General features: G+C 28.2%; 1 protein-coding gene across 1 annotated transcript in view; it reads left to right on the forward strand.

Moving 5' to 3' along the window:
• The first annotated feature begins 1,836 nt into the window (after nucleotides 1–1,836).
• Nucleotides 1,837–10,480, forward strand: part of LOC111639349 (transcription factor IIIA-like) — a 42,291-nt gene continuing 33,647 nt past the window's right edge. The window contains exons 1-2 of the mRNA XM_023385218.1: nucleotides 1,837–2,386; nucleotides 5,596–5,711. Coding sequence (XP_023240986.1) covers nucleotides 2,039–2,386; nucleotides 5,596–5,711 — 464 coding nt within the window. The 5' untranslated portion in view covers nucleotides 1,837–2,038. The remainder of the gene's footprint in view (nucleotides 2,387–5,595; nucleotides 5,712–10,480) is intronic.

Consider the following 10,480-nt stretch of genomic DNA (forward strand, 5'->3'; position numbering starts at 1 on the left):
AGCCTGCTGCTCTGGGGGACCCGGGATCGAATTCGGACGGGTCGAAAAATCCCCAGGAAATTTTTCAGTTGATGGTCTATCCGGATATGTCGGGCCCCGTCCCTCATCACCCGGCTGCCCCATTGTGGGCTTGCTTAAAGAGGCCCTCTTAGTGCCCACAGGGCGGAAAGAGTTTAAAAAGAAAAAAAGAACCATAAAATAATTGATGATCAAATGGTCGAGCGGTTAAGGTGGCGGCCTATCGCTCTGGGGGACTTGGAGGAGTCTGTTCCGGATGTGTTGGTCCTGTTCCTTATCATTCAACTGTTCCATTGTGGGTCTGACCAAACCCATAATGAACTTGATAAAAACGATCCTCAGTGCCCATAGTCCGAAATAGAGTTTAAAAACACAATAAAGAATTTTACATAACAGAAAAGTTAACTAATTATGATTGTGATTATACGCAAATTAAATTTAATTTAAATGAAAATTAAAACAGCATTTCGATATTTATTTTATATTAAATTCAGTTTTCAAATGAATTATGATTATACTGTTTGTTTTGAAGAACGTATGAACCATTATAAATTTTATTAAAATAAAATTTTTAAGCTTATTAATAAGATTTGAGATGTAATCCAAGCAAGATTTAAAAGTTTTTGCTTCATTTATTGGACGAGTAAATTCTAGAGTTTTCATTTATTTACACATCAAAACAGGAATTCTAACTTTTACTGCTTTATATCTGCTATTCTAATGNATTTAACATAAAAATTATTAAATATATCCCCTTAAAAACTTGTTATTAAAAGATCATAAACAAATTACATATTCAAATATTACGGAAAACTTTTACTAATTTATAAAATAATTACGTAAGTTATTAAATATTCCAATAATAAATTATGAAAATTCATAACTTAATGTTTATTTAATGATATTGTTAACGCTTCTGGAAAGTATGATATAAGCGTGTTTTTCAATGTAAAATTTCATAAAGATGAGCTGTGAGATGGAAAATGTTCCAAGAATAGTAAAGCTTAATGTTAAAAAATAAAACTCCTAATGGTTGGAGTCAGTTTAGTGTGTATCGAACAAAGTAGATTTAGAAATTGGATGAAAAAGTGAAGTCCGGATAAAACTATACTTATCTATTATTACTTAAGAAATTATTATTAAATTAAAACTAAGTTTTATTGTTTGCCCTACAAAATATTACAAAATTTACAATTTTAAAACTTAATTTAACTGTTGAAAATAACTCGATTGATTTATAACACAAATTTGGGAATGATATTGATTTTCACTTTAACACTCATTAAATTACAAAATTCGATTAAACTTCAACAATTACTTTAAAATTTAATTGATTTTCTAGATATTTATATATATTTACTTGAAAGATATATTTTTATGAAATTTTAAGATACATCTATATAATTGTTTATAGATTAGAATATCTGATTCTAATTGCAAACTATTCAATTTGAGCTTAAACTTAAGCTTAGGAATTACAGTAAAGTCATCTTAATTAATTGACTAATTAAATTTATTTTTGTCAACATTTATTAATGGAGTAGAGCAGAAATTCAGTCATTAAGCAAAAGTTATCTTTTATACAAGAGAATTTACTGATTATCCACCTAAATTAATATCTGATCATTGGAGATTAAATTTCATTCTAGAGGAATATTTAACTTGAATTTTTTTCAAAGCATAAAATTCAATAGATAAAGAACGAGTTTTTCTCTTAGAATTTTAAATTATTTAGATTTTCGAATCGATAAATTTTATTAAAATAAAATTTTTAAGTTTTATAATATAACTGGTATTGCCACTAGGGGGATGCTCGTTGTAGTTTTTAACCACGTGTATTTCGGTATATGGTGACTGTTTTCTTTTAATGTTTTATGATTTAAGTTATTGTGACTGTTTTTATTATTAGTAGGACTGCTAATGATTTTCCTGAAGCAGTAATTATATGCACTTTTGCGGAATGTTTTTATTTTAATGTTTCGTCAGTTTATTCATCAGTTTTCATATAAATATTGTAATTATGTTAACGAAGGAAATTCGTGAAGAGCTGCAGCTTCAGTCTGCAGATAAAGAAAATGACATTAAGTCAAGCATTGGCGATGCTTTAAATTTCGAATCCGAAGAAAATATTTCTGTTGATGTGAGATCTGAAAATGTTGAAAACAATAATGAAATACAAGTGGAAGTCAGAGACAATGATTTCACTTCGAGTTCAGACGAAGAGGGATATGAAAGTGAAGAAATACTATCTATTGATAAAACCAAAACTAAAAAACGAATTTATTTCTGCACTGAAGAAAATTGTCAAGCAAAATTTACTAGAATTGATCGCTTAAAAAGCCATATGGGTACTCATTTTTCTGGAGAGGTACGAGTGCATATATATTACACAGGGTATTACAAATCAATAACTCGGAAAATATGCTAATAAAAACGATCTATAGGAATAAAAAAATTTAGTATTTTTGAAGGGATTTTATAATGCCAAAAAAAAAATATTCTTGGCTCGTCCTATCTTCTGGATTGGATGGGAACAACGTCAAAATTTTAAATGAAACCATCCCAAATTTTTAAAATTTTTGGATATTCCATTAAAAAATAAGGTTTTATTCTTGGCTCGTCCTATCTTCTGGATTGGATGGGAACAACATCAAAATTTTAAATGAAACCATCCCAAATTTTTAAAATTTTTGGATATTCCATTAAAAAATAAGGTTTTATTGAGAATGTTTTTTTTTAAAAATGATAATTTTAAAAGTTATGAGCAAATGTAATTTGTATGTTTTGAAAGTAACAGTCTAATGAAAATGCATACAAGCTAATTAAGTAAAACAGATTTCAAAGTTGTTAATAGTTAACTTTTAATCAATTTGTAATGTGCTTCAAAAGCAGAACTCAATTTTGAATTAATTTCTGTAGTAAATTTAAATGACATTTTGCAGAATGATAGATTAGATGTAAAGAATCAATTTCGTGGCCACCTAAATCATCATACTTGACACCAATTGATTACTTCCTATGAGGTTTCATAAACAATAAACTTTTGTTTCAACAACCAATTATATTTCAAGATATGAAGCAATGTGAGTGTGAAAATAACAGCAGAAATGTGAGACCATTTGACAAAACTGTTAATTCATTACTGAAGTGTTTAGATGAAAGCAGATGTCTCTTTAAACATTTGTTAAATAACTAAAACAATATAGAATATAAATTAATTAGCTTGTGAAAAAGTTGCATTTTTATTAGAATATTATCATTCAAAACATACAAATACATTTGCTTGTAACTTTTGAAATTATGTTTTTATTGAATTTTTGGTTCTTTTCTGTTAATGAGGTGCCAGTTGTAACCTTAATTTGATGTGTGATACTGTCGTTTGCGTCACTTTGCTAAGATTATCATGTGTTGAGTGTTGACTCACTTGACTGTTCGTGTAGTACAGTATTTGATGTTATATAGTTTTAGGGGGTGTGGGACATGCCCGTACCCAGTTGCTAAAATGCAAATGATACACCAAAGCACACAAATACATGCGAAGCATGTAGAATAGGCAGTATACTGATACATGTTAAAAACTGATCTTTAGAGGCAAATATCTTGTGAAGGGTTAACAATTTTGGGAATGGTGTGAAATCCCTTGAATCTTATCTGTTGATGTACTGTACATAGCTGGTGTCCTGTTAACAGAAAAGTACTGATTTTTTTTATTAGAAGCATAGTTTCTGAATTATTGACTTGTAACACTTATGTGAAACATCCTGTATATTTAACAACTTATATTTTTAATAAATTAATTTAATTGATTTTAGTATATTTTATTATTAATATAATAAATATTTCAAAAATATTTTATATTTTTGAGATACTGTTAAATGAAATAACTATATAACAAGTTACAAACTTCTAATTGTGATATTGTACGATGCTGGGCTGCAATTTTTAAACCTATTTTAATTTAAAAAATAAGTCTTTCTATATCTGATCTAGATTTTCATCTATCTAGATAATCTATCTAATTTTCTCAAGATTAATGAAGGACAGTTGGATGACAGTGGGAATCTATAGGTCTGCAATTTGAAAATTGCAGCCTAATAAATATGAAGTAATTAATTATAGTAATTGATTATTTATAAGTGTTTTATTTTATGAAATTTTACATGCATTATATTGTCAAGTTTTTAAGGAAAAAATTGACAGTAAGCTGCCACAAGCTTTAGCTGCCTGCGTGATACATTCACTGCCTGTCTGCTAGGTACAGCTATGCTTTAGCACAATGTTTTTCAAACATCAGTCTGTGAAAAAATTTCTTTAGTCTGCAGAAAAATATTTGACCATACTGATGCTGGCATGGTTGATTATGGGTGATATTTAGATAGCAATCGAAATATCACCCATAAATACTGTAAAAGTGTTACTGTAAATACTTTGTCATGTACAATAACTTTAAATAAGCATATATAAGCTTTATAAAGAAGCATAATTTGTACATTAGAAATGTGTAAATTTATAGAGTCACTTTATCAGTATTAAATTGTAGTTTATTTTTAACTGTTTTTCAAACCATTCTGGTAAATTATATTGTAATAAGGTAAATTTTCTTTACCTTAGTACAATAAAAATAGTGCAAAGGCTCTTAGTTTTTAAAATTTTGGGTTTAAAAAGTTTATAGGAAGAAATTTTAAGTTTTGGATTTTGTTGGTGAGCTGTGTCTGATGTATATAAATGAGATTCTTATTTAAATGAACAAATTTATTGTAAGATGCTACTGATGAGGGATTAAGAGTTTGAAATTCATTTTGTAAAGGGTGCACCATAGAGAAATAAAATACCTTTGGGAAAACAATTGCTGTGTGGTTTATGTCTTTGGAAGAAAATTTACCTTAGCATATATTCAACTACTAAAAACTGGGTGTACATTAATAAATAAAGTGCATGAAACCAATCTCCAGTGAGATTTTACAAGAAAGCAAATGTTTTCAACCATGTTTAATGAGCATTATCAGGTTGATCTTTGCAGTTTGAATGCAACTCTTAAAACAAGGGGATTATTGTCCACTTGTATAACCAACAAAAATGGCTTTAGCCATGTTCTAAATGGCTAATGCTGTTTATGTTCCAATTTAAAAATCCATTCAAAATCTGTTCCATGCCATTTCTGCCTGAGGACGATTGTTCATTACTGTGTCGAAAGCACTTGCAGGAAAATAAAACATTTAACTTTATCTTTAATGCCTTTTTATGTGAATTTTTCTATTGAATCAACTAATTTTAACTTTACATATATACAGGGTGCTCCAGGAGGTAGTGGCAATATTTTTACAATGTGTTCTAGAGGCCTACAGGGTCCAAAAATGTCCTATGTCTTTTTTCAGTGTTAAAAGGGATAAAGTTTATACTAAATAACTAGTCTGAACTTTAACTTCTTCTAGTATTAAAACAATGCATTTGAAGGACTGCATTTATAGGAAATTTTTGGATCTTAGGCTTCTAGAACATGCTATTGCCACTATCTTGCACAACAGCCTGTATATATTATAAACATGTATATTTATGCAATTATTTATTATATTATAGAGACCTTTTGTTTGTTTTCATGATGATTGTACAAAACGTTACACAAGAGAATGGCATTTAAGGAGACATATACAAGCTGTGCATACAGTTAAAGAAGAAAGTGATGAAAAATTAAAGTAAGTAAAGCAAAGGTCAAATTCTGTGAGAAATATAACTCTATTAGAAATGTTTCTTTCCTAACAAATGGATAAATTAAGATGGTATGACTAAACATCTACAAGAATTCCATATCTAATTTCTAGTATCTAATTACAGTAGACATGACTATAAACTATAACTAAATCAACACCTGTTCACTCGCTGAGAGATTTATNTTACCTGACGATGATCCATTGATTGGATTGAAAACGTTTGTGTTAAGAATAAATCTCTCAGCGAGTGAACAGGTGTTGATTTAGTTATAGTTTATTATTTTCTGCTGAGCATGCTTTGGGTTGTTTAGACATGACTATACTTATAATAAACAATATTTTTTATTTTGAATATGTGAGTATCAATAAGTATATGAAAATATGAGTCAGAAATAAATATAAACAGAAAATAGAATTTATTATTTTCATTTGATATACTTACAATTTACTATTAAATAAAAGTGACTATTGTAGACCAGTGAATTTTTATTAATTCTAAGATACACTATGAGTTTGAAATAGAATTTTAGGAATTACTTATGGAGGAAAAAATTTTAAATAATCAGTTAGAAAAACAATAGTGTTTGACACCTTGTTTCCATACTCCTCTGCATATATAGTAAATTTGCTTTAGTACTACATCCTAATGCCATTTTGAAGGCATTTTAAACATTAAAAAGTAATTTAAATTAAATTCTTGTAATAACTAAGAAAGTTTATTTGAACTAATGTGACCATTGAGCAACATAACAGAAAACTTGCAAACATATCATGTGATCTGTTCATGATGTCTTCTAATTATTTTGGATTGTGAATGTAAGATGCCATTGATTTTAAGATGAACCTCTATTTCAGACAAATAAAAAGAGACAAAAAAAAAAAGAAAAATATATTTTAGAAGGACTTTCAGTCAATTTACATAATCAAAGTTAGAGGGAAGAGCCTCCAAAAACAGTCAATTTATCAGTGTTCTGTGGTTGGAAAGGATATATCAAGACATCAAATTTTACTTTTATTTAGTCTTCTATTTATATTATTTTTAAACATATCTTAGAATTGAGGAAAATCAATCTTAAATATTATTTTAATAATAACATATTTCAGTGATATAAAATAAATTAAAACCAAAAATGTTTATATGTAAATATTTCAAATATAAGTATACCTCAGGTTAAGTTGTTCTTGGTTATATGTCATTTGTCAAAAAAAATATGGAAATATAAAAATCAAGTTTCAGTCATTTTATGTAACTTTACATCTGTCAGCCACAAATATTGAAGTCATATAAATAATATCACTAGAAAAGCGTTAAAAGCACATAAAATCATATTAAAATATGTACAGTACATTTACAGTAAATGTTAATATAATCATTATAAATCCTAGAGAACAAAACATGAAAACATCTGTGACTCTGTGTTGTTGTCTTATTTAGCAGTCTTTAAGAGCTCAATATTGGCATTTTCCACAGTAGTACCAATATCTACCATTTGGCATTGTCGTCAGCACCACTCAATATTGGTAAATTTAACATAAATTAGTTTATTTTCTACTATTGCAAAATAATTTTAATAACTGTATTTGTTATTTAACCTTACAAAATCATTTTATTTTATAATGTCTTAGAGCAAACCACATTCACAACATTCACAAATAGAGTCCGTGATGTACTGTAAACATCGCCAAATTGTAAACAAGTACATTTATAAGTATGTACATACATGTAGTTATGTATTTGTAAATTTAGTTTACTTTTTTTTTCTGTACTATATTAAAAACTAAAATTTATTTGTTTGTAAGCTTAAAATAGTTTCTTATTAACCATATATTATTAAAAATGCATTTATACATAAAATACAGAACTGGGAATGGTTATTTGTGGTTTAGTCTAGTGACAAGTAAATTTGGAGACAAGTAAATTTGACTTAAGTTGCCTCTCCTGGAACGAATTATCAATGTAAGGTGAGGTATACCTGTACTCTTGATCATTTAAAAAGTTGCCATAAATACAGAACATTTAAGTTCAAAATTTCAATTCATAATAGAATTTGAGTAATAGAATGTAATCTCATTAAAAACTAAAATAATAGCAACACTATTAATTATAAATACAATTTATTTTTTTTAATTTTGAAATTACAAAATTAATTTCATATTAAAATCAAATGAAAAATATATAATTATTTTAAATTTAGTTGAGTAATAAGTTCTCATGTTTTTTTATTATCCAATTAAACATTTTTACAATAGTAATCAATTTTCACAGAGAAGTGTGACTTTTGGAGTTTAAGTGCAGGGACATGTTACCAATCAGTTAAACTGATTTGAATAGTTTTAATTTTATTTTGTGAACATTTTAATTTTCTGAAATGGAAGGAGATGACATACATCTGAGGCACATTTTGCTTTTTTGTTTCTGAAAAGGTTTAAATGCACTCAGGGCGACATCAGAAATTTGCAAAGTTTATGGCACTGACACTTTAAAGGTGAGAAAAGATCAAGTTTGGTTTGCATGTTTCAGAAGGGAGATTTTAGCTTGAAAGATGAGTGCTCTGGTTGGTTGATCACAGTCAGTAGTGATGATCTAAAGGCTCTGGTTGAAGCCAATTCAAGAACTACTACAAGAGAATTGGCTATAAAACTAAAGGTAAATCAAGAAAGCGTATGCAACCATCTTAAAAGACTTGGAAAGGTTCCTAAGTTAGACATGTGGGTTCTGCATAAGTTAATGGAAACTGATCTTGCACAACAACTAAATATTGCTGGATTATTATTCATTTGTCCAAAGAAAGATCCATTTTTAGATAAAGTAATTACTGCAGATGAAAAATGGATATTACACACTAATATTCAATGGAAATAATCATGGCTAAATCCAACAGAGCCCTCAACATCCACATCAAAAAATGGACTGCTCCCAGAAAAGTAATATTATGCATATGGTTGGTTAAGAAGAGAATAGTGTATTATGAACTGTTAGATCCAAACCAAACCATAAGTGCCAACACATGTAAACAATTTGACCATTTAAACAAAGCATTAAAGGACAAAAGACTGGCTTTAGTAAACTGCAAGGGCATTATACTACATCATGACAATGCAAGACCAAACGTTGCCAAAGTAACCCTAGAAAATATAACAGAATTGTAGTGGAAAGTTTTGCTTCATCTGCCATATTCTCCAGATTTGGCACCCTCAGATTATTATTTGTTTAGATCTTTACAGAATTATTTAGATAGAAAAAGTTTGATTGAATTGATGAAGTCAAAAATGCTATTGTGGAATATATTGCCTCAAAATCTGAGAATGTTTTCAGAAATGAATTGCGAAATTGGTAGAAAGATAGCAACTAATGATACAAAAAAAAATGGATCATATATAATTGTTTAATTGTTTGTACTTGTAAGTTAAATAAAATGTTTAAAATGAACAAAAAAAATGCAAAGGCTTATTACTTAACCCAATATTATATATGTCTTTATATATATATATAAAGACATATATAAAATATTGGGTGTATATATATATATATATATATCATATATCATTATCATTACTGAGGTGAATTAATGGATTTGATCATTTTTATCTCTACTGTTTTGGTCATCTCTGTCTTTATGAAAACTATTAATAAATAACAGGGATAAATACAGTATATTGATAATGTGTGTTATATTCCTGTTGGATGTGCCAATATGTCATACAGTAAGTTGCTCAGTAAGAAGAATTCTGTATGTTTGCGCAAGAAGTCATGTGATAGATTAAAACCTTATATAAAAGTAAAGACATGCTTTTCCATGGATTTTGCTGACAATTGCTATTTGTGATTGATTGAAAAAGTTTACCATGACAGTAGGATGTTATTTTCTGGTCAAATGATAAAGGTCAGGGTTTGTTTGTAAGTTTTAATGTTATTTTATGCTTTTGTGCTTTTTGGGCTGCAATTTGTAAAAATTGTAGATCCATAAATTCCCACTGTTGTCTGACTGTTCTTCCTTCCTTAATCTCAAGAACAATGTTAGATAGATGAAAGTTGATACCAGATATGGAAAGCTTTGGGCAAAGCTCCAATTAACTATATACTAACTTCTGGTCTACACCAGAAGTCATGTGATTTCAATTCAAAAATTATCCCATGAATAGAGTTACATAGATGTCAGGCATGACTCTGTTTTTGTCAGGAAAAGTATGATGTACAGGAGCAAAACACTAATAATTTGAGATGGAGAACATATATTTTAAATTGAATAAATTAAGAATATGATTAAAAATTGCATCCTGGCTATTAAAACAATTTTGACCATACAAATAATTTTGGATCAGTTCAAACCTTTTTTAATATTCCAACTAGAAACAGGTGGTTAATAACTTTAAACACTGATGACATGATATTAAAAACCCTATAATATACAATTGACATCGATCTTTTTTTTTTTTGAGGATTCGACGTCAATGACACATTAAAATTTTTCACATCATCACTCAGGTACACATCATTGTTGTATTTTTACACATCTGTAGACCTCTAGTGGAAATTCAGGAATTCATCATAATTAGCATGTTTACATGAATTGTAAAATTCCAAGGATTAATTCTGTTATTAAAACAATTAATTATTGGAATTTTACAATTCATGTTGTTGCATCCTGGCATTGTGAAGATATCACAATAATTTTTGCTTGTTCTTTTTTTTTTTGTATTAAGTATGCTTGTACGTATTTTAAATATGCATAATCTTTGTTAATTAAAGTATT

This window comes from Centruroides sculpturatus, unplaced genomic scaffold (assembly GCF_000671375.1).
Source record: "Centruroides sculpturatus isolate CEXI.00-Female unplaced genomic scaffold, Cexi_2.0 scaffold942, whole genome shotgun sequence".
Classification (NCBI taxonomy): Eukaryota; Metazoa; Arthropoda; class Arachnida; order Scorpiones; family Buthidae; genus Centruroides; species Centruroides sculpturatus.